General features: G+C 41.1%; 2 protein-coding genes across 2 annotated transcripts in view; one reads left to right on the plus strand and one right to left on the minus strand.

Annotated features, from left to right (window-relative positions):
• Positions 1-8,407, plus strand: part of PCNXL2 (pecanex-like 2 (Drosophila)) — a gene marked incomplete at its 5' end in the record, with an annotated part of 120,453 nt that extends 112,046 nt beyond the window's left edge. Inside the window, 3 exons of the mRNA XM_009581993.1 lie at positions 649-833; positions 5,401-5,846; positions 7,912-8,407. Of these exons, the coding sequence (XP_009580288.1) occupies positions 649-833; positions 5,401-5,846; positions 7,912-8,085 (805 nt within the window). The remainder of the gene's footprint in view (positions 1-648; positions 834-5,400; positions 5,847-7,911) is intronic.
• A 7,201-nt stretch (positions 8,408-15,608) lies between these two features.
• Positions 15,609-25,220, minus strand: NTPCR (nucleoside-triphosphatase, cancer-related; the record flags this gene model as incomplete). The annotated part of the gene is made up of 4 exons (XM_009581994.1): positions 15,609-15,948; positions 20,720-20,929; positions 23,829-23,925; positions 25,058-25,220. Coding segments are annotated over 4 exons (539 nt in total), but the record flags the coding sequence as incomplete, so codon positions are not given.
• Positions 25,221-25,312: the final 92 nt, after the last annotated feature.

Genomic DNA, 25,312 nt, shown 5'->3' on the forward strand with positions numbered 1-25,312 from the left:
TCCCCAAGTTACTGTTCTTGACCAAAACCCATCTAAAAACGTACTCACTATCCACCAAAACTGCCTGACTTCCCCTAGGTGTGCATGATCAGTATCTGACACATTCCATCTCTCATTCCTACATGCACTTTTCATACAGCAATAACTCACTCTTGGCTCATTCGCTCCACCTGCCCTATCACCACTGTGGCGGAGGAGAGGCCTGGGACCATGGAGAGACTATGGGAGCCAGCTTGCATGCTAGGACCTATGCTAAAATGCCAAGATTAAATCTCATGGCTTAATATGCTAGTTTCCCACCATGCAGCGCATTCCCACTGAGCTCCCTCCAGCCCATTTCTCTTCTTTGCTACTCGGTTACCTCATGCAAAAGTTGATCTTTAGAGACCACTGTAACTTTAGATAAAAGAGTCCTAAGGTCTTGCAGGGCTCCAAAGCCACTTAACACAGGAAAGATTTGGTTTGCGTCGTATACAATTTTGTTGCAAGTAAGCTTACCGCATCATCATCTTTGTCATCTCATAAAATGTCAAAACACCTGCAGTGGTATGAGAGAGTACAATTACACATTTTGAGGGCACCCAACATTGGTGGCACAAATTTTCATGCATAATAAATGGCTGACCATGCGTGTGTTCCTGCAAACAGAATGCGGAAGGACTGCCATGCAGCTCACCACGAGAGAGGGAACGTTGAAGAGGTGGATAGTGGAGGGGGGTCTTCGTCTAGCAGCAATTCCACAGGCAATTCAAGCCAGAGCAGTAGCTCGCAGCCCACCAGAGATGGAACCCCTCAGTTGCAAGCTTCATCTCAAGAGGTCCACCAGCGTGCAGGTATTTGCACAATTTACTTGGCTTTTTCTGTGGTCTTGTGAGGGGCCATGTAGGCAGATGCTATTGGGGCGTGCTTGTGCTTATATCCAGTAGAAAATTAATTTCAGAAAGGGAGAGCTTTGTCCTTTCTAATGACCAAGCACGTGTAGGAGATGGCTTCCTGATATCATTCCAGTTATTTACTGGGAGGGTATAAGACAAATGTGGTTCACCAAAGGTTCTGCTGTCAAACTCCTTTATGTGTAACTTTTGGACTAGGAGGAGCCACTAGCAATGCCAGAATGAGAAATGCAGATGCGAGGGAGTCTACATGTGCAATGCAGGGAGCCCGTACCACAGTGAACCTGCGCTTATTGTTGGCTGGGAACAGCAGAAGTGAAAGTATGCAAAAATCTTAATTATCTTGGAAGGACCATAATGATTTATTTGAGGAATTGGTTTGGCAATTGTGCATCCGCGCATGTGGAGAACAAACCAATAGGAAATAACTTCTTACGTTTATACAGCAGTTACAAGGAGAAAATTAAATGTTGCCAATCATTCTGTCAACTAACAGCTGAGCCCTTCTCATATTACCTTATGGATTCAAAAGTACTTCAGGCATATTCACAAGGTAGAACTACTGGCCTTCACATTGGAAATATACGTTAAGTTTGGCAGTGGGTCACTGTGAGACCTATCACTGTGGGATCAGGACTTGTAATGTAAAGCCAGTTAAATCAACCTTTCAACAAGTTGTGGTATTACTGTATAAATTAAAGCAGCGAACTAGAGGGGTACGACACTTGTTTGTTTCCTGTTAGATCATTTTGACCTATCATTAAAGATAATGGATAGGACTGGAGAAAATCTTGCCCTGAATATAAATCATGTTGTGAGAATAAAATAACTGCTGCTTTTAATTGAGTCTAGCGTTAGAGGAATCCCCATGTGCATACTCATAACTTGACACTGCAGTAATCAGAATGGCAAACTTAATTGTAAAATAATGATCCTGAGCATGCCATACAAGAATGAAAGTTAATTGTGAGTTGTTTAAAAGAACGTATTGGGTGCCCAGAAAACCACAATCAAGAGAGAAGGTCACACGTAGTTAAGAAAATCAACCTGGCTTTGAGGTAAAATGAAGAAATGCACAACAAATGCAAGGAAGTGGAAAACAGCAAATGCAAATCAGTATTCAGTCCTGAGAGATCATTGGTAAGAGAAAGAGAATGAAACAAGGAAAAGTTTCTGGCTAGCACCATTAGGGACAAAAAGATGAAAGTGGGTTTGTGGCTGTTTATTTTTAAAGAAAGAGTATTAGAACAAAAGAAATCCTAACAGTGGTCTCGATCCATCACTATATGGAAAGGAAGAGCTGCCAATAACGTAGAAATGAGAAAAGAAATGTCTGGTTTGTATTGGGAAAAATGCAGATGATCTGTTTCTATGATCTGATCATGAACTAGTTCCTTCCATCCTAACAGCTACAAAGAGCATGAAAGAGTGGCTATCAAAGCTATATGCTTAATTGAGCAAATCCAAATGACTCTCATTCAAGAAGGTTTTTAAGAGAGCTGGTTAAAAAGGAAACTCTGTTTGATCCTCAGTGGGTATCGGGACACTAAGGCAATACCAGAGGACTGGGAAAGAACTTATGCTATGCATGTTGTTAAAAAAGCAGAATGAATAGGGTGACCTGGGTAATGCATATCTGTCAATCTGACTTTGGTTCAGGACACTGTTGGCCTACCATGCACAGTCCTAGTGCCCTAATTTAAGAAGGACATTTCTAATTTGGAAGGAGTTCAAAGCAGAGCCAAAAAATGATCAAAGACCTGGGAAATACATCCTGTAGAGAAAGATTAAGAGCTTTCAAACAATTTATATTGTAAAAGATGATCATAGTCTGTAAGTACTTACCTGGGCAACAAAAGGTGACCAAAGACAGTTGATTCGAGCAGACTTGGATATAACAAAGCTAAACAAATTCAGATTTGAAATCAAGTGCACATTTTTAACAGTGAGAGTAAATAAACAGTGAAACAAGTGACTAAGGGTTAAGATGGATTCTCCATGACTGGAGATATTGGATGCATTTCTTAAAAATAATCTTAGTAGTTAGTAATATCATACAGGAATTAATTCCAGGAAGTTCTATGGCCCATGCTATATAGCACAGTGGACTAGATGATCACGGCAATCCCTTCTAGACTCATAATCTATGAATCAAGTGCATTTAATGTTTTCATATTTCATATTTCATTTTGCAGCCTGGTGCCACTGAGTCTGCAATGAAAGCCCTATATAAAAGTGCGACCAAAATCGGGAGCATTGGAAACGTGTGGGGTTCTCCCCCAAAGTGTCCTTATTTCATGATGCAGTTTATAGAACAGCCTTTGTTTCCTAAGTGTTTTCAAGGACAGAGTTATTTATGTGTAGACGCGGGTGGTCTCCTGTCCAATGCTCTAACCACTGCATTTGGGATGAATATAGAATACTTTTGGACAGGGGTCAGCTTGGCAGTTTAAATCACAAACAGATGTTTGGCCACGTTAGCCCCTGCACAAACTAACGCACCACAGCCCCTCTGTTCTTAATTCCAGTCCGTTCTTTTTATTTAAAAAGGGTAACATATTAAAATAACCATCAGATGTAGAAACCAAAGCACTTAAACAAAACCCCGGAGTTTGAAGAACCTGAATCCCTGCGGAGGCCAGACCAGTGCGGCAGCCCGGCCTGACCCCCACCACCGCGCCTGCCCTCCCTATTGATCACGTCTGAAGTGCAGGGGACACCGGCAACGTGGCACACAGGAGCCACACGCGTCTGTCCCGTTCCTCTCCAGCAGAGATCTTGGGGCTCATATTACAGAGAATGCTGCTTTGCATGCCATCGTAGGAAAATTATTTTTTTATTGTTTGGAGTATAAAAGTAGAACTAAAGAGACATTGTAAGTGGGGTGCAAAGGTATCCAGTGCTTGCCAAACCAACTAGGTTTTAGTCCAGCTAAAGAGCTCCAGTCAGGTTGTGGCCCAGCTCTGCTATCTGACTCTGTGCCAAGTTACCTAAATTCTCTTTGCTTCAGCATCTGAAAAATGGGGCTAATGATACCAGCCTCTGGAAAGCAGGTCTGTGGATGTAAAACAGCGTGTTTCAGCTATGTAACGTAAATAGTTTGGATATGAAATTCTGCATTGCTGGAACCCTCGTGAATTCAGCAGTCATGTTTCTAGAAGATAGTGTGAGATTTATACTCCTTTATGCCTGCAAAATTTCAGTATCTGGAGGAGTTTCAGTGCTTCCCTCCCCTCCGTAGTTTGGGTATTGGGAAAAAACAAAGCAAAAAAAATTATCAACAACCTGGAAATGCCTGCCAGCAAAACTTGCTTCCGCGTTGATGGCCCTCAACAGATTTTTTGGCATCAACTCTCTACCCCCCAGCTATAGCTAGGAAACCAAAATGCCAGCTTGTGTTAATGTTTGGAGTTTCGTGGAAAGCAAAAAAGCCAAGCAGGCAGTCGCGTGACTGGGTATTTGCTGCGTAAGCCTGGGTTAGTGCCTGTCTGCAGAAACAGTGAACTCTTTTGGGGCCTGTGGCGCATGCCAGGCCGCTGCATGCCATTTGCAGAGGGCCTGGGTGCAAGCAGGTATCTGGTGGGCTCACTGGCCAATAAGTTGATTTATTTTTCATTCTATGCCTATTTAAATATGCAAGTGTAAGAAATGCAGAAATTATTTGTTTGAATGACATAAGGTGTTGATATAAATGTTGAAAAAGGGGGTGTGTATGTACAGGAAGATAGAAGTTGCCTAGGCACATCAGAATAGCTTATCTAATCTACTCTCTGTATCCAGCACTGGCTGCATCGAGACACTTCACAGAATGGGGCAAGAGCCTTATATGGGTCTCATTCAGACCTCCAGTAGACTACCCTAACTAGAGGCGTTCACATCTTTTCAGTCTGTGATATACTGTAAATATCACTCTTGGAGCTCAGCTCTAGTTTAATATTAGTCTTAAAAACCGTCTTGTAGCTTGAATGCTGCAGTCTTCCACTTGGTTGAATGCTCAAATTCTCCTTCCCCATATGCAGGAATAATTCTTTTTTAATGTGTCATTGTTTTAACTCACAGTTTCTTTTGTTTTATTTTTGCATTTAATTATACCAAGCCGTTTAAGGTGGATATTCAACATCCCCTACTTCAGCGTGGTTGTCAAAGGGGAGTGGAGTTACAGCAACACTATGCTCAGTCATTCACTGGGCAGGTTAAAATGTACGTGGCAGAATAGGTGTGAGCCTGTGATTAGAGTACTTTCCTTGGGGTGTCTTCTCATTTTCCTCTCTTTTGACTCAGTGCAGAACCACTGGAGCTATTCTGACCAAAAGCCAGAACCCTTGTAGTGGAAAACACAGGACGGTTCATAAGTTTAGCAGTTTGTTATTTCTGTTATTCTTGCGATTCTTATGCTGATAAAACCAGTTGTAAATGCCAATAGTAATATGTACACATGGGACACTGTCAATAGCATGGAGTTCATCAGGACACCACTTACTTAAATATATTAATCTTTCTTTTAAAGGCAGGAGAAAACCCAGGAGCCAGTCTGTCCAGGCACACACTGCTTTAAACCAAAGGCCCCCTGCTTCAAGTCACTCTGGACCCATAGAAAGCCGCCAGCCTTTCATCCAAACATCTACATCTGCCCATGAAATTGCCCAAAGGCTTTCTAGTAGTCAGCTGTCATTCCACAACTCGGCAACATCTGTGTTTTCCCAGTCCCCTGCTGTTCCTGCCGCTGGCCAGCTGACTGTGCAGGACCGAGCTGCAGCGATGCTCAGGTCCAGTCTGGCCTCTTCCACCAGCTCAACTCTCAGCCTGCTGTTCGGCAAGAGAAGTTTTTCAAGTGCTTTGGTGATTTCTGGGCTCTCAGCTGCAGACGGAGGTAACACCAGTGACACCCAGTCATCCAGCAGTATGAATATTGCCATGGGTCCATCTGCTAGAGCAGCAAGTCAAGCAACTCGGGTAAGGCTGAAGCCAAAGCAGCAGTACTACGTGTGAGCTACTGTACTGCTCTCCTATCAGGCTCTTGAACTGTCCTCACCACTGTTTGGTTTCTTCCTTCTCACTGGTCAGAAAATAGTCTTTTGAAAACAATGTCAGGATTTTGGTATTTGTTTCGGATTTTGCTGCATCACAATGAAAATGAGACTGTTTAATATTAGTGTGTGTAAGAATGATGTATTTGTAAGTAATTGACAGGTTGGCTGTTAAGCACACACCTGAAATTGCAAACTGCGGCGGAGTCCCTCTTCCTTTCATTCAGACCAGGGATTTGTTCTCCATTTTCTGCAGCCCAGCTGATGAGTGCCATCATAAGCAGACTAAATAGCTCCTTCCTTGCTTGCTTACGCAGGACTTAATTTGTACAAAGAGGAACGGTTCCCACTGAACAGTGCACTTGTTCTGTCCCTCTCTCTGACCAGAAATTCAATCCAGGACCTGAAAACCTTGTTGCTGAAAGGGTTAGTCAAAGGAATTCTGTAGGAAATACTTCCCAAAGGAAACCTGCATGCCCTGTGATTCAGCATTTTCTAACAGCAAAACAGTAAACACAAAGAACTTCCAGCCCTCTCCCCAGTAGGCTCCCAGTTCTGTTCCCATCTCCCCTGGAAAATTTAATGCACATAGTAGCGTTACTGTTTTATTGTCTACTTAAGTATATTTATTTAACTTTGGTTGCCATCAATTGCTTTCCTGAATTTTGAAACTTTCACCTCAGCACTACAGAGCAGTAACGTGAGAAGATGGACTAAAGATAAGGGGCGACTGCAACTGGAGGTTGAGTGACAACATAATTAAGACAGACTTTCGCATTTGGCCTATCAAAATGGAAACCAAATTGGCAACAGGGGAAGATTGTGGACTTTTCTGCTACTATCATTCTGAACTGTGTATAACTTCCCTAATTTTCAAAGAATTCTCCAAATCTCAAGTGAAAAAAGCTCCTTAGCCTGTGTATATTTTGCTCTCAACCCAAAAATACCATGTATGGTATAGGTCCCTGGAGTTTTGCCATGAACTTCAACAGAAGTTGGCTGAACGTTATTCATCTGGGTCCAATCCTGCTTTATTACTCTAATGAGCATTAATAATATTTCTACATGTACAGCTGAAGATATCAGATGACCAGGCATAATTCCAACTCTCAAGAGTTTATAGCCTAATTTGCAAGAACTCAGCCAGTCTGCAATACTGAGTACTAATGGTAGGATTCACCTCATCTAACTGTAAGCCATCTAAAATTTGGGCATGAAACCTCAGTAGATTGTTGGTGTGGCCTCTGTATTCAGTGGAGAGGACAATCCACTTCATCCTTACAGCTGTCAGGCAGAAATCTTCCCCTGGGACACTTGTATCTCTCTGCCAACCATTGACAGCCTAGATGATACACTAAGACTACATGGTTAAATTTAGATGAGGTGAGTCCTGGCCAAACTAACTGCTCAGAGTCCAGGTGCCTATTTGATTGAAAGTGGTAAGGAAGTATTTTATTTAAACGTTAACACGGCACAGTTCTGGAAAGCTTTTATACTAATGGACTCCTTACAGTAGGGTGACACTGCCCATAACATTTTCAGACTGATAATTGCATTCCAGTTTTGATGAAAAGGTTTCTTTGTAAGTTGGATTTAAAATTTGGTGTATAAAGCAAGCCCCAGAGCAACCCGATTTAACTTTTTAGAAGTCAGCCCTGCTTGGAGCAGCAGTTTGGACTGGATGACCTCCAGAAGTCCTTTTCAATCCAAATTATTTTACAGTTCTTTCTATATGTACATCTGCAGTACTAAACCTCTAGTTCCTGGTCTGCTTTTCTTTCCAAATTTATGTGTTACACAAAGTGTGACAAGTACCTCTTTAGAAGTCCCTTGTGAATAATGCATGTTAAGAATCCCATGCAGTTTCACAGAATGACATTCCTAAATCAATTTTTAACTTTTTAAATTTGTCACTTCAAAAAATAGCTGAAGTGTTACTTAGAAATTTCCTAAACTAGTTGACTTTTTCTTTCTTCTTTCTTTCTTTCCAGCAACTCACAGAGACCTGCGAAGCAACCGATGCTACAGAACCTAGACCACGGCGAGAGGCAGGTCCAGCCCATGCCATATTCATGAGTCAGAACCTGGAGTGCAGAAGGGCCAGCCAAGAAGATATGGCCCTGGAAGACACCGCTTCTCAGCAAAGCCTGTCTGAGGAGCAGTAAGGAGTATTCCTAGCGCAAGGGCCGTGCGCTGCTTAGAATTAAATAAAGACAGAGTTAGGTCAGGGAGCTGCACGTGGGTTTAGGTTCTTTCAAATGTAAGAAGCAACCTCCAAATGTTTATTTTTCTAGCTTCTACACAGGAATACTATGGGACAGATGTTCTTCAGCTAAAGACCTTGGCATGGGTAGGGTTGGAAGATGTCCTAAAAAACACACAGTGCCACTTCATCTCAGGTTCTTGTAAATCCTAGAACAATGAATACAACCTGTTTAACGTTCCTTCCCCTGGAACGGTTGGAATCACAATGAATACAGTAGGAAATATTAATACAACTCAGTGAAAAGCACACAAGACATCTCTTTCCTGCCATAACTGAACAGCTGATTGCATGCAAACTAATTGGCATTTGATATAACATATAGCAAAAGGCAACTTTGAACAGAGGCAATGAATACATAAAAGGACAGTACAACATGTACTGTAACATTAGAGCTAAATCTGATTTTTTTTTCCCAACAGCAAATCTCTTCTTTATTTTTCTTTAACATGTCATGCAGGTGGTAATTCTGAATAGCAACATAGCATCACAGATTGATATACTGCATGCAGCCATATTGAAATATTGTGTGAACAAGCCATGCTACACAGATTAACAAAAGTCAAGTGTGAGAAAAGAAAGTATCCAGTGCATGGCAAGCCTTCAAAGCATATGGTGCAGCACCTTATTTGCAAAGAAAGCAGCTTTGCATAAACACCTGCTCTTAGGTATTATCTCGTGCTCCTGGTTGGTTTACAGCAGTGTTTCTCAAATTCCAGGCAACAGCCCCGTTGGGAGTGGCAAAAGGGCCCAGGGGAATCCTCCTCAAGGACAGGAAAGTACAAAGCAGGCTGTAATTATTCTCTAGAAGGGTTTGTATTGGGAAGGGAACAGCTAAATGCCTTTAACTGCTGGACACAGCTCAGTGTCCATAAACACTTGTAGCCAGTAATTATAGAGCCTTCTGATTTCCCTCCCCCATAGAAACTGAGCTGCTGCCAATTTAATAGTTGCATAAAGACACAAGATGCAAAAAGGGAGGCCATGCTTTCACAAAGTTTGAGGAAACACTGATTTACAGGAATGCATGACTACTTTGGAAGCCAAAAGACTACAACAAATCCTTCCTCTAGTATAGCATCTACACACACACGCGTGTTCTCCTTATTCTTTTTTTTTATAATTAAAAAAATTGCAGCTATCCGTGTCTTGCTATTCCTCTTTACTGTAACTATCATAGATTGTTTCTAATTCTCAACACCATGATGTGCAGCCAAGCTGTCTTGTCCCAATTAACAAGAAAGATTTAACAAGAGATGCTGTAGCTAAGTCTCATTACTGCGATACACAGTTGCATTCTGAGCTTCCTACTGTGCCACACTTAAGATTATAAGTAGTAGAACTAAATAACACCTAGTGAAAATAAAATGATCCAAGTATGTTTTGTGTGGCAGCAGTTTTTGGGTTTTCTTCTTTATTTTGAATTGTTTTCACTTGCTTTCTGCCTGATGAAATTGAGAAATCTATTGTTTTTCTTTCAGTTCAGATCTTAATGAATTGATTATTTATAAAGCTCAGCACAACCTAGGCAAAATTCTGCTCATGTTCACAAGGGCAAAAGCAGAGTATTCATGTACAGCCCCCTGAGACACATGGGCATCAGTGGAGTTTAGGCCCTACTACTGTCTCCTGCAGCATCCAGGTGTGATGTGGAAGAGGCAATTGAATTCAGCTGCTCCCTTCTGACCGTTTCTGGCAGATCGCACCTTTCCTCCCACCACCCTGCTCATTAAGTGCTTCATTACAAATGAAGGCTGGAGGTTACACAGGTAGGTGGAGGGCTCTTACTAACAGCCACCAGCCCCATTTCTGCCTTGAGGGCTGTTGCATGGCAGTCTGCTAGGATAAACCATCATTGCTTTGTCTTGCGTGGAGGCAGGGCAAACAGGCGGCTGACGAAAGCACTGAATATGGGAAAGTTTTCAGTTAGCCTCACTTAGGCCTCCAATTTTCACATCTTTAACTTAAGTTTGAATGAATTTCCATCAAAAATAAGTAACTCCAGTAGTCCCAATCAACTTAAATTATGTATCCAACTCAAGCATATTAAACCAGATTGGGAAACAGCTGCACAAATCCTTCCAGCGGCAAGCCGCTGCATCTGCTTAGCACAGACCAAGGTCCAGCAACACCACCTTCCCCCAGCACCACATCTTCTGTAAGAGACTCTACCATCTCCATGGCCTCTGGTACTGCACCCTAAGATCATGCAGCTGCCTCACAGTTCCTGACTTAGTTCAAGCCACCAGCCACTGGAGCATAACTCCTTGGGGACAGCAGTGTGCCGTGAAGCCCAGCCTCCTCTGCACAGGGTGGCTGCCAGAAAAGACATGTCCTCACTCCTTTGTTGAGGCACAGTGCACAAGCAGGGCAGAGCAGGAGTCAAGGTAAGATTCAAAAATTAGTTCCTTTTCGTAGCCACGTCTTACACAGTTTTTATTTTGCCTTAAAGTTGTTACTGTAGCATAGTGGGTTGAAAAAACACAATAATGACGATTAACAACAGTAACAAAGACAAAAAAATAAATTGAAGATGACACCATAAACTCTCCCATGTTACATTTTCCATAATTTGGAGATCATCTGCTGTTATTTATAAGACTACTGCTATATGCAGTGTTTTTAAATGTGGACCAATGCTATAGAATAATCAGACCTGATGGTTAGAAATAAAACCTGGAACTAGGTATGAGGTTGTATTGATTAAACATACCTTAGACCTCTCCCCATGTTTGCATGAGGTAGAGAGAGACCCAGTTACTCTGTACGTGACGAGTAAAGCTCTGATGCACACAAAGATAACAAGTAGGTACCTAACCTTTATACAAGGCCTAATTTCAAGAGTGAGCTGCTCAGAACAGCTCTGCATAGCACCAAAAGGCACCCGAATGCATAAGAATGCTGTTCTCAGCACCAGTGCCTATAGATACACAAAGGCTTTAAGCCACACTTTTATTCCTGAAAGACCTAAGCAGCTTGATACTTAACTTCACACACGAGGTGCTTCAGAGTTGCAAGATGGAGGTACCTGTGACACCTCAGGAACCCCATCTGTTGGGCAGTTTTGGGCTCTGAATGAAAAGCAAAGGCGACTTTCACTGCTTTTAAGTCAGCTGTGGCACTGATGATAGGTTTCACAATGCATAACGCTGTTGTTAAAACTTGGCCCTGAAGCTCCTCAGGCTGAACAGTTTGCCTACATTACACATCTGATCTCTTACCACAGCTGTGATGCAGGAAGGATGGCCACCACCAACACATAAATACCTTTTACACGCAGTTCCGTTTTGTGTCAATTTTGAAGATTTGGGTGCTATGCTTGAATTTTTCCAGAGCCGCAGAGGCCACTTACTCAGCAGGAGCTGAAGGCAGAAGCCTGCCCGATGCTCATTCAGCCAGCCCAGAACCTTCTTGTTTCTACAACCTGAAAGCAGTGACACTCCCATCTTGCTTGCGAGCTGAATGCACCCTTTGAGGAAATCAAGCACGCAATCCACAAGAGCATTTGGTACATGCAGTTCTTTCGTAGAAATGTCAGAAGGGACAAAGAGAGAGAGGCCCTATCTGCCTCCCCCCAGCTTAACCCCAGATAACATCACCATTGCTGAAAAGAAACATTGGGAGTGATTTTTATCCACAGTGGCTGAGCGGGGCCCTCACAACCAGAAAGCAGAGAGGAACACATGCAGTAGAGCAGGATACAGGAAGGATAATGAGTATATAGTAAAACAAGCACAAACAGTACTTCAGCCCTTGCATTAAATGTGGGATACTTACTCCCCTCCCATTTTGTTTTCCTAATCCTTCCTTTTGCTAATAGGCTCTTGTTACATCATACAGCAAGAGCCAGGTGCTACACTCCTAAGGGTGAAACATGGCCCGAAGATCTGGTGAAAAGACTTTTAGTAACATTTTACTAAAGCCAACCACAGGCTGCTGAACTGCTCACATCCACCAGGTACGCTGGCAAGCCCCCAGCCTGGCCTTCAGCCCGGCAGCTTCCCACCACGGCAAGCAAGTAGGAAACAGTGATGGGCGCAATGTACAAAGTTGGTTTCCATTCATCCAAAAATACAAATGCCGGAGGTCCTGCTGTTCCCTCCATTTTGAAGTGTCATACAAACTTTTTCTATGTGAGGCATTGGAGTTCTCGTTGAAAAGTCTCACCTCACTCCCATAGACAGAAAATTTTGGCATTCATTTAAGACAAATGTTAACAAAGAGGACTTACCAGTGGGAGACTTTTCCCGTCGACAAGATGGCCAGATACTCTCAGTATCTATAAATGACATTCTGAAACTATTAAGTTCTTAGGAGTCTCTGCGATGTCATTCACAGCTTTTTTGAAAAGCTATTTATTAGAATAAAGCAAGAAATGTCATCTGCGTTTGGCTCCAACCCACCAACCGACTGCTCTTCTCTTGCTGGGGAATTTAAGTTAAAGATTAGCTGCATTTTGTGCAGCTCATTTTAGAAGATTAGAATTACCAGTGAAATTCTCCAGCATGTAATAATCATCTTCTCATCAATGTGTATTTTTTAACTACCCAATTATTGCCATATTTAGATTACTCACAGGATTGGGAGCTGGTATTTAATTACAATGTTTCACTGGTGCTTGTACATCCTTAAATCTGTAACACAGACATATTACTTACAATTAACTTTGCAGTAGGTCCAGTGTTAAAGATTCACCTCTCTCATTCAGACTTCTCAGAGTTTTACAAGACAAAAATTGTCTAATGCATGATAAATAATGCAGGCCCTGTTTATTCCATGCTGTGTGCAATTTTATGTTGAAATTACAAGCCTCCTTGCCAAAAACGTCCTTGATTCTCGGGCTTCGAGAGAGTAATTGGTACCTCATATTCTCCCCTTTTTTGCACCAATTAAAACCTGCAGGTGCACCAATGTTGTCATCTGGAATCTTGCTGGTACATCAGAGGTTATTTTCACCAAATGTGTGCTATTAGTAAAATTGGCCCATCAGGGGAATTGTGAATGCTCTGTTTGTTGTTACAGTGCTCTCAAGGCCTTGCAAATATTTTACTAGTGCAAGACCAGACAATAAATTTTTACCTCTAAAGTAAACGCAGGGTGTCATAAAAACTAAGTTCAGTTGGAAATATTACTTTCTCACTCACTCAATGTATATTTGAAACAGGCGAATCATTTCTTCAGGACTGTCTCAGATTTAAAGGCCAGACACGACTGTTAAGGTCATCTAGGATCTCCTGAAAAAATTTCTCTTTATTTTTCTTGAAAAGCACTCTGGCTCACAGAGAAGATGGCTTAAAAAAAGAACAACAACAAATTAAAGACTCTCACCAATCTTGAGACAGGCAGCAGAAAGCAAGAGCCACTGATGCCAGTAGCAAAAATACTTGATTTAAAAGGGCTGATACTTCACTCACAGTTCCAGTGAAGGAAAAATCCACCTCCATTTTGGAAGTTTTTTCAGTGACTAACTACCCTCACTACAAAAGGTCTTCCTTGCACCATAAGACAATGGTTTAAAAGTACTATAAGTGCACTGGTCAAAAGTTCCCCAAACTTGCTATGATTCTTTTTTCTTTGTTTCCAGTCTATTAAATGATGGGACTACAGTAGGCATCACGGCACTATATGCAGGGCAATATATCTACTTTTATGAGGAACAAATACCACTTTACGTGATGAACTCCCAACCATACTGGCTGAACCGGAATTTAGAAAACTGAACTCTGCCATCACTCCTAAAGGAACTCCTCTCCCCAGCCTCTACAGAGAAGTGTCAAACCTCTCCACTTCATTTAGCTTTAAAGGTCAGTCCTCATTTAAGACTCAACTACAGTCCCACTAAAACCTTGATAGACTTTGGGTAATTATTTAACCATTGAAAGAACTATTCTTTTGCAGCGTATTTTACAGCTTAAGAGACTTAACATTGAAACAGCAGGACATCCAACACTTAAGTGCAGAGAGGTTTCTATTCAAAAGCCTATGGCACCTAGCCCTGAAAAAGGTTACTTTCGTCCCAAGTCCTTCACCTCTAACAAGGTGTCTTGTCTGAGTAAGATGCCTGAAGTAACTAAGGGATAGTGATACCCTCAGGGCACAGCCTTATTTTGCAAAAAGCAGCCAGGAGCTGTATATTCCCAAAGGAGGGGGACCCTGAGAGGAATTCTCTTTTTCCCAAATATGATGAAGATGATACTACCATCCAAACGGATTTGGGCAGAATGGTAGCGTAATGGGGCAGTCAGGGAATAAGGCCATGGCATCCTTTAACATGGCACATACCTCCTACCATCTGTGGAGGGGCAATGTTTGCACCAGACCCTCATTCTGAATATAGGAAAGAGAAAGGACATTCCCTCCATGCTCCCAGCTGTTTCCAGGGCACCTGTAAAAATGCCTGTCCCCATCCAGCCCCCTACAACTTTGGGTGTCAGTTTTACAGAAATAATAACTAAAATGATATTTGAAAATGCCTTTAAATAGTTTGCTCATTTTAACAGTTGTTGAACTGAACAGAAGAAAGTTAAGAAACTACTGAATTCTTAACAACTTTTTACAGCCAGAGATGACCATAAATTGTACAATGAACAAGTGTGCATCTGGGAGGGAATTCTGTTTTCACAACATACAAAAGTGATTAAGCGGTAGCACTCCTCCTGGACATATCTGCACACCTCACAGGGAAACACATTGTCTAATACTTTCAAACACTTCTTTCACCATTAACCATTAAGCATGTATAGAATTGAATAAAGAAAAAAACCCAATTAAACAAAAAGTATCAATAAACATAATGGATTGTAAAACCCATATAGACAAATGCAGTATTAAGTCGATCCTGACTTAATAAACTCAGCATGAAAAACACAAGTCAAGATTTGACTGAACTTCATGGACTTGAAGATTTATATATATAATTTTTTTAAGCGGGTGCAAGGCAGGATTGCCATCAGAAACTTGAAAATAAACCCAAAATCCAACCCTCTTATCAACTACTGTCTGGGCTACTTAGGAGAGGGTAGAGCTGGTTATTTTTCCTCCTGAAGTGGAATTCTGTAAATGTCACTTGGGGCTACAGGAAATTTTCTTGAAATTCTAGATAACCCTTCTTACACTGCAACTGGAGAGAGGGGTGTCTCAGGGTAGAGGGAGAGCATCTGCTTATTCCTTCCACCTCATGAATCATCAGCACCCATGCTGAAACACACTTGGACACACCTAAGCTGGGTCACTGACAGAAAAGATATTTCTACATAAACTGGGCAGAGCACACATACACTTTGGGCAGGGTTCTGTTCTGTTACACCAGGGCTAAGTTCCAGATACTGAATTGCTCTCTAGGCAGAACAGTCCACTCCACAGTCTGAAAGACTAAGATCTCAAACACATTTGACAGTTAATTGCTTTTACATGGTGTAACTAGGATCAGAGTCAGACCACCCAGCTTCCAAATACCCAGATTAGAACTGGATGTTAACTACGCATCTGTTCAATTTTTTGAATGGATCGGCTTGTGACCTGAATAAACAAGAATGCTGCTTTCAAAGAGTATTACCAGCTTTACCTTGCTTACCCTGAAGGCTCCAGTAAAGCCTCCAGGGGCTAAAGCAGGAAGGACAGACTCTAAAATATCCGCCAAATGTTGTGATGTTTTGTTAAAATAAAAGCTTTAGTGTTTACAGGCAAGAAAAGGTCTTCATTTTCTGCAGGATTCCACAGCTGCCAAGATGTCTTGCAAAATGCTGTTTCGGTTTTCCTTACTAACCTAGAGAAAGAGAAATTAAAACTGATGTAATTTGATGAATAACCTCTATATCAGTGTTTACTTCAAAAACAAACAAAGCAGAAATTCAAATGCATTTCTTTCTCAATGGAGGAATGTGGAGTGTCAAACACCTGCCTTCTTCTGCTACTGAGAACACAATAAACTAAACCTACAAACCTGCATATGTAATTGAATATTCAGTGATCTTTGATTTAATTACCCATGGTATTTTGCAGTATTATTCAGGGCTTGAATAACTAACAAGAATCACTCGAAGAACCAGCATGTACTTTTGTCATTACTAGAAATCCTTTTCAATTACCAAATATAATTTTCCTGCTATAAAGTGGAGTTCTTATGCCTTCAGTACTTGAAAGGGTTGTATTTATTAGGATGACAGACCTAGTCAAAAACATCTGCAATAAAAAAAATTAAAACAGGCTTAGCAGCGCAACTCTGGATTCTGAGAAACCTTAGCACTGCAGGATAGAAACACCTTGAACAAGAAGCAAGACTACTTGAGAAAGCTGGGGGGCTTTTGTGGCACACTGAGGTACGCCTGTGGTTGACCAGTCCATGGAAATGTTGGGCTTTAAGACCAGTACATGTGAAAATCCATATAGTCCAGTGTCCTGTCTTTTGCCATGCTCATCTGCATTGCAGCATGTGCAGATTACTGCAGCCTGCCAAGCAAATGCTAGCACTTGCTAGTCAGCTCAGCTCCCAGGTGCAGCAATGATACAGCACAGAGCTGGCGGGGGCAGGGTGTGTGTAAATTACCCCTTCTTGAGAGAGCGGGTCCTGATACAGAGTCCAGTGACCCACAGGGCCATGCATTACTAACTCAACCAAAACCTGGGGAGATGGCTGGGGTGGTGAAAGGGTTAACAAGCAATTGTGAAGTGTCAGCAAAAGCCTCATTTTAAAAAGCCTAAGAAATTTTCCCCACTGTTCAGATCCCTGCAGAGAGGGCAGAAGAAATCAAAGACAGATGAGCCAAAAAAAAGTGAGAGGGTTCATATTTTTAACAAAGTTTGAGAAATGCTGTTTGACAAGGAAGGAGAGACACCACACTATGCATGGCATAAAACTCTCTACCAGGAAGGTTTCACTGCATTCCCTGTAGCTGCATTTAAGATCTGCGCACAAGGGTTTGTATCCCTTCCAGTACTACAGTCAATACTGAACAGGAGAAAGTAGTATTATTATTATTATTTTTAAATAGGTGACAGTCCTACCTGAAGAATTTGGCCCTAGGAACCCACTGCTATTTACAATCACAGACATTCTATCCAAATGCTGGAAACCAACACCGTAAAACCTAGAGACGGTGGTCTTGCCTATGCCACTTGAATTCAAGAGAACAGATCAACATGGGACTGATGAAAAAGTGACATTAAAAAAAATTAAAAAAAGGAACGAAAGAGAAATCTGCCTGAAAATGTTGCTGTTTTTATTGAGTATCATTCCAAGCCTATTATAAGATAAACAGAAAACCCCACAATAACAAAGAGAGCAAGACAACAAAGACTGGAATTGCTCTTCAGTAAGGCTATTGAGAGACCCCAAGGTAAACAAAGCAGAGAGCATAGATCAGCCAAACTCTAAATCTCACAGCAAGTGTCCTGATATCCTGACTTTCAAAGGACCTTCTGAACATTTAATAGCTCTTCCCACTGTCTCACAGCCAACAAAAACAATACTACATTTTATCTATCCCTTTTCCATACCTACATGCCAGAAGTCCAGTGAGAGCAGCAGAGAGAAAGTGCCAAGTGCTGGGAAATTTTCACAACTGTTTTACAAAGGCTGCTTGATAGATATAAGTCTCCTCTTAAGATCTGGAGACATTCTGTGCAGGCACCTTTCCCAGAGAGAACTAATCTCCCAGTATCTGTACTGAATGTACAAACAGATGGGTAGATTTTTAGACAGGGAGTTGAAAATAACTGTAGATGCTGCTTATACTAAGCATTTAGGTAATCTGGTAGAAACTACCACCTAGACTCCAAGCAGGCAATAGTAGAGGACAAAAGCTTTCTTCCCCTAACTGTTCAAGTACTGTCAAGGAAACCCTCTTGTATAGTCTGTTCAAATGGAACCTTTTATTCTTCTGATCCATTTAACTATTTATTTTCTTTCTTAAAAGGCATATACAACTAAACTTCATTAATGGGTTTCATGGAAGCAAAAATAAGCATGCGAAAATGGGAGAAAATGAGTATGTGCCAGCTGCTAAGGATAATCTGATCCTATTTATGACACCGTGTCTGCAAAACTACACAAACCTGGGCAGTGCAAAAAGAGCCTCTGAAGTTTCACTGGAAAGTTTAGTTCTCAGCAAAATGTAATTGGGCAACAATGGAAAAGAAACGTGTGAAATATCAGAGCTCCTATCGTTAAGTGCTCTAAACATAATAAATTAAACATTTGGGACCAAATCCTCAACTGCTTTTAGGGCATCTGGGCCCATTTACACCAACTGAATAGGCTTTCAAGACAGAAGGGACTGTAAAACCCCGAACAGCTGTCTCTATGCACGCAGAGTCAAACATCAGAACTGTCCTTGTGACATTAAGAGAAGGATAAGAAAACTCTGCTGAGTTACTTGAATGCAGCCTAACTCCATATTAAGTGACAAAGCAGGCAGAACTTTCTTGGAAGGTAGCCACACACTTCTGTACACTTCCAGGCACCATAAAAATTAGTTAGAAATTACTGACCATGAGCTATTTGGGCACTCCAGGTTCTCCCCATGCCACAGCCCTTGAAGAACATAGCTGGTGATCCAGTATTTACTTCAGCTAGTAACACCTCTGACTCCCCACGGGCAGGTTCTGTTCCTGCTCATGCACACATTTTAACTAGCTGGGAAAGAGCATGTAGTGTGTCACTGGAGCAAGTGAGACAGATGCCCTCCTGCACAAGACTTTAGCATAGCAGGTCTCTGCCACCTGGGAACTGTTGCAGTCTGTCACACAGTTCACACCCATGCTTTTGGCTAACAGATTCACCAGAGAACTCTATTTAAACAAAGAAACCTGCACGTCCTAATCTCAGCAGCATAAACAGGATGGCTCATTTTTTTAGTAGTTTTTTTAGCTAGAGAAAACATTGCTCCCTTGAAATTTACAGGAAGACTTTTGCTGGCTATAGTCAGTACTTAAGAGAGAGATATCGGCAGACAGATATAGCCAACAACCCAGGGCTAAGTGGCACATGCCCTCAGAACATCACCTGATAAAAACAGACAGCGGAAGCCTCAAAAGCTTCCTTGAAAAGCCAAATGCTGTTTTCTAGCACACTGTTTCCTCTCCTGAGAAAACCAAATGCACACTATTGCCTTGCTGTGACTGCAACCTAAGCACCAAATGATGGTTATTTTCAGTGAGGCATTCTCCATTCCCTCTTCCCCAGTCCTACCACTGTAAAGCAAGTCATACAAAATTCACATTCACCTGCATGCCTTAATATGGAGTTAGCCTGACAACTAACACACATCAGCTTGTCAGTAGGAAACCTGGCGTTTTATCTCTGAAAGGAAAGGTAGGAGTTGAATGCTTATGTGAGGAAAGGAATCTTCTCTCGTCTTTGCTCCTAGAATTCCTTTAGCACTTAATTAAAAAGGCATTTAATTTAAAAAACAGAAATTGAAGATGATGATGGGACCACCAACTAAAAGAAAGCTGAGGAACTTTTCTGAGCTCTGCAGTTTTATTAATCTCACTTTAAAGAGGAAAAAAGAAGATGGAGGCTTTGCTTTCTCTGCAGTAATTAAGATAATTCAGTATAAAGTTGTTGAGATAGTGTTTTTTCTTTCCTCATTCACTTGGATGAAAACAAAGTAAACATTCTCACTGTGATGTGCATCTGATAAAGAACAGGCTGCAACAGTATACTGCTCTACAGCATATTACCCCTATTAATAAGCCAGGATGTGTAAGTCCCACTTACTGAATTTCTAACTTACAGAAATGCAGAGTTCAGTTTTGGATATATAGCTTTATTCTCTACTACAAATAGTACACACTAAGCAGAAAAATAAATCAAAGGAGTGGGGGCTCATTTAGCTTGTTTTTGTGAAGCATCCAGGACACTTACAGATGTTAAGGAAACCTCATACATGTATTCCTGTGAACAGGCTATGTTTTGTTGTGGTAAGTTTTTGAGAACCTCCCTGTAACTGATCAGAAATGCACTTTGAGGCCCTAATATTCTGAAAATTATGTCTGTAAAAATAACATAATGAATTCCAAAGTTGGTTCACTGACTCCAGAGAAAGTACACTCTATTTACAAGTGTCTTTCTTCTAGAAATCATTTCTGCAAACTCCACCACTGCCTTTTTTTTTCTTTTTTTTTTTTCCCCTTGAATATGATTACTGGTAATATTTCTGCGAGCCAGTCTGGAAAAAAAAAATATTAAAAATCTGACCGTACTTTGAAAGATTTAACTCTTAGGAATAATAAATACTTATACGGCAATAATACTACAGCAAGAAAATCTTTTAGAACAACTGTATCATTACTTCTACAGCCCCTCACAAGCAAAGCCAGCTGTGTGAGACTGCTACAGTAAGTGCCAAAATTGACTTTTTTTTTTTAATAAGGCGAACACCTGCCCATTAAGAATAAAGTGGAAGCGAAAAAACTATTTCATACAAGCTACCCACAGCTATCAATTGGTAGTAACAATTAGTTTTTAAACAGAGCCAAATACAAACCAGCAACCTAGAACAGAAGGCTCTTTAAGGATATTAAATATTACTCACATTGAACACTTTAACATCCTTCCTACTTCTTATTTCTTCAACAAGATCCAGTGGCTTTCCCTTAGGTATTGGAATAGTTCCAAGCACCATGGTCCCTGAGCCAGTCAGCGTTTGACGAACAGCTTGAATAAAAGCCTGGCTGAAGAGTTCCATTTTACCAATCTCATCTATGACACAAATTTTTTTCTCTGCATCGCTGCCATGGTTTATCTATGGAAAAGTGCATCAAGAGACTGTAAACAACACAGAACTTAGAACAAGCAACAGAAGTAACTTCTATGCTAACAAAAGAAATACCTCCAAAAGAAATCAATTCCATTTTAATACCGGGAAAAGTGGAAGAGTCAAAGCTGCTGCTGGTAACTGACAGACTTACAAATCTGTCATTTCTATTTCAGCACAGATTTTTGGAAAGATAAAAGATGCTGTATATTTACAGCATAAATACCAACTACAATAGGAAACGTTCATAACACCAGTTTTCCTTCAAAGCAGAATTCTCACAATGTCCCATACGAGCTATTTGATAATTAAGAACTGCACTTTGCCTACTAGCGGCTCACAATCAATCCGGGGGACACCAATTTTTCAAAACTTCACTCTACCCATCAAATTATGCATTTAGAATAGATCAATATCTACACAGCACAAGTATTAAAAAAAAAGACTTGCATTAAATCTAGATTTGGAAGTTTCTCCTCTTGTAGCTGGGTCAAAGGAAGGTCAAAACTAGCATTTCTCTCATAACAACTAGCTTTCTCCAAGGCTATCTGGATAACAACCAAGCCGTTTCTAAGTCTCTCTCACACCAGAACAGTCATCTTCCATTTGTTTGTCGAGTTATAGCTTATTCTATAGTCCTAGCCATCCCCCTGGATCATAGGATAGGCACCATACTAATGATTAGAATCATAGAATCATAGAATCGTTTGGGTTGGAAGGGACCTTTAAAGGTCATCTAGTCCAACCCCCCCGCAGTGAGCAAGGACATCTTCCACTAGATCAGGTTGCTCACATTTGTGGTTTGTTTGCTTTTTTCATGACATGAATACTGTGCCAAACAGTACCATGCTGCAGACTGGTGTGAGCAGCAGGGAAGTCTAGCAGACAACACAGGTGATTGCCATTGAGGGAAAGGCAAGGAACTACTGGAAGCAGAGGAACTACTCAACAGAAAAGGAAGTGCACTGCCTACCCTCTCTTGGTAAAAGTAACTGAGAACTGTACTCCATTATTTACAGAAGTGAGGAGGAAATCAACTTAAGTCAAAACATCACTGTAGATCCATGAATATATACCAATACCAGCCATATTATACAGAACTTAAAAAAAATTGAAATCTTTTCCCTTGTGAAAGCAAAGTATTTGCTTCTGGGAAAGTGGAAGAACTGTACAACATGCATGCTAAATCTTTTCAAGCTAAGTCCCTGCTGAGTAGCTGTTTTATCTAAAAATCCTTTCATAGATCAGTGAGCTAAAAAGCCAATACTAGTCATGATGTCACACATTGAGAAACAGGGCATTTTGCTTTGGAAAAAATCCTCAGTCCTGCCTGGTAAAATTTCCAGAACCAGAGAGATCATCCATGGTAGGATCTACCCCTACTCTCACCAGAGTGAGCGAGATCCAAGCCTTAAGAGCTAAAGCTGTCCTCAAGACTGAATGGGCACGCCCACTCCGTGCTGCTCTGTGATCAAACCAGACCATACCTATGACTCTCGGGCCCTCATTTTTCATTTGTCTCTTCTTGTTTCAGTTCTATGATCTTCCTCACTCTCCTCCTCTCCCATTTTGTGCCACCTACATGCACGACCACATTCCCACAAAAATGATTAACAGCACTTTCAATGAGAACAGGATCATGCACTGTCCAACCCTGCTGGCCCCTTTTCTTCTTCTCTTTGCTCTCTTATGCTTGCAGAAAGCTATAGAACAACCAGAAAAATTCAACACTGCTAACACCCTTCTAACAAGATCTCTCCTGGACTTCACATTAATGAAGCAGTAAAAGGATTCCGAGCACAGTGCTGGCTTAATGAAGTCTTTTTTATTAAACTCTCCTTCTATTTACTAATATAATAAATCAGAGTGAAATTAGACATATAAAAATTGTCCCATTTTATTCACATTTCCTTTCTTCCTTGCCCCCAACGTCTTTTCTTCCCTACATCCCGACACTCAGAATTCAATGTTCCGTGACAAAAACAAGAATCAGATCCTCAATCCCATTTTTGCTCCTTGCACCTCTTCGGCTTTTTGCTCTTTCGAAGTTCACTAAGAAGTCCCTTCTTCCTTGGCCCCTTGAGCTTTGGCAGTGTAGAAAAATCACAATAGGATTTTTTTAGTAGTACAGTTGAGCAGCTGCTGCACACTGTTTGTGATATGTTATTGTCAAAATCAGATCTGTTCTTGTTTAATTTTGGAGAGGGGAAAGGTTGGAGTGAAAGAGAGGAAGGAGAAGGAAAAAGGCAGTAACAGAATGTTAGGAGAAGGATAGGAAAAAGACTGTGTGGGAAGTCTTGTCACAGAGCACTCCTTGTGCAGCAGGCTAAATCTCAAATTATCAGGCTGCTATTATCAGTTAAAACCTACCAGTCTGCAGGTACTTATACAGTGGTAATCAAAAATAACCACTGGATTCAAGAAACAAATGCTTCTACTGGAAGAAGATGGGAATCAGAGGAAGAGGGGAAAAAAAGGCTGTAAAGAAGAAGAGCAGCAGCAAAAGCCTTTTTCTTGGACCCACTGACTCCACCCAGTTCTTGCGTGGTAAGCCACTCGTACATTTTGTTTCCTTTCCAATACGCAAGACAGTGGTATAGCAAGAAACTTCCTATTAGCTATCTCTCAGGCCAAGGAGGTCTTGCTCACAGGATGATGTCAGATCAAGAATGAGAGGTGATTGCAATCTCTCCAACACCACAATAAGCACAAGAGAACAAGCCAGATTTGCCACTCCAGCTTCCTGATCCTGAAGTCAATCAGAATCAGTGATACCCAAGAAACAGGCCATTTATTAATATCAAAAACTAGTGCTCTACAAGGGCCTTCCAATAACACTGATTATCATAAAGCATCCATTTTTCAGCAGCTTTCATAGAATACTCACATTTCTCAGCATAGGTAGAACCAATTGCTCAAATGAAAGAAGGTCCACAACATACTGTCCAACCCGATATTCACGTCTTGAAGTAGAAGAATCAGAACTGAATTTGAAAAACAGATACACAATTCCTTTTAAGTAATGAGTTTAGTGAGAATTTACTGCAGTCATTTCAAGTGGATTTATGAGAAGTTATCCTAATAAGTCAAATCCCCTTAATTCTTCTAAGAAAAATAAAGAAACTCTGTAAACCATCCATTAAGTCATATTGCAGATAGCATACTTTAAGATAATAAATATACCACAAGCCACCTTCACAACTATGGAAGCTCAAATTTGAATAGTGTATGGAAGGACAATGGAATCTAAAAGCCAGCAGGTATATTTACACTGAAATCAAAACACATGCCTGCAGTTCAGATCTTTGAATTTGGTAATGTGACACTACAGACAGCATCACAGCAGTAGCCCGAATCTCAGTATGGGCTGCAAAAACCTTAAACAATCTTGGAGAAACACTCAGTTTGCATGTGCTGCATCACACTATGCTAGGTGAACCTCCTTTATTAGCAGCATGCAAATTATTTATTCAGATCAACTATGTCTGAATGAGGTGCTAACGTCACACCTGGACCTAGACTAAGTTTTGCACAAAGCGTGAAAAGCTAAGTCTAGTGAATCATGGGAGACTGTGAGCCCCTCTGCACTTCAGGGGCCCCCCTCTTAGCGGGGCTCTGAAACCTTCTTTTTCTTAAAATTCCCATGTGGGTTTTGTGGGCCAGTCAGTTTTAAAACAAGTTTCTTTTAAAACAACAAACTCTTTAAAACAATGTTATATGCAATTTCCCTTTCATTTTCCACTTCTGTCCCCATAAATTAGCTGGCAGAAACAAAAAATCTTCCCCCCTGCCAACAATAAGCTACTTACTGTATCCCAAAGAGACTCGGCCTCACAATAAAAGGCTCAGCAGTGCTTCCCCTCTATCTGGTGTAAAATAGGCAGTAAGAGAGAACACTCTTCCTTAGCACATTTTCAATATTTCACTACGCAGTAGAGACACTATCTAGATACACAATACAGGTATCAGCCAGGGCACGAGAACTGAACAAAGAACCTGACCATGAAAGCCATATATGTGCCAAAAATCACCTTCTGGAGGAGCATTTAACATGCCGACAGACTGGAGCAGAAGCATAAAACAATAAGCCACTTACGGTTATTAAAACCTCAGTACCTGACTCTAGATAAAGGTCCTCGTTTTCCAGACAAAGTGACAACATCAAATCCTGTTCTCCTGCCACCTTCTCTAACTTCCTCTGTATAAAATCCATCAATGGGAATGCCTGAGGATTTTAGAGCTTGAGTGACTTTCTGGATCAGAGTAGTCTTTCCAACCCCTAAAAATTAAGGGGAAACAAAAAGCACACAGGATTAATCTTCTCCACTAGAAGCCCATTTTTAAACACCACAGTAATGATTCAGTTCAGCA

This window comes from Fulmarus glacialis, unplaced genomic scaffold (assembly GCF_000690835.1).
Source record: "Fulmarus glacialis isolate BGI_N327 unplaced genomic scaffold, ASM69083v1 scaffold13787, whole genome shotgun sequence".
NCBI classification, from domain to species: Eukaryota; Metazoa; Chordata; class Aves; order Procellariiformes; family Procellariidae; genus Fulmarus; species Fulmarus glacialis.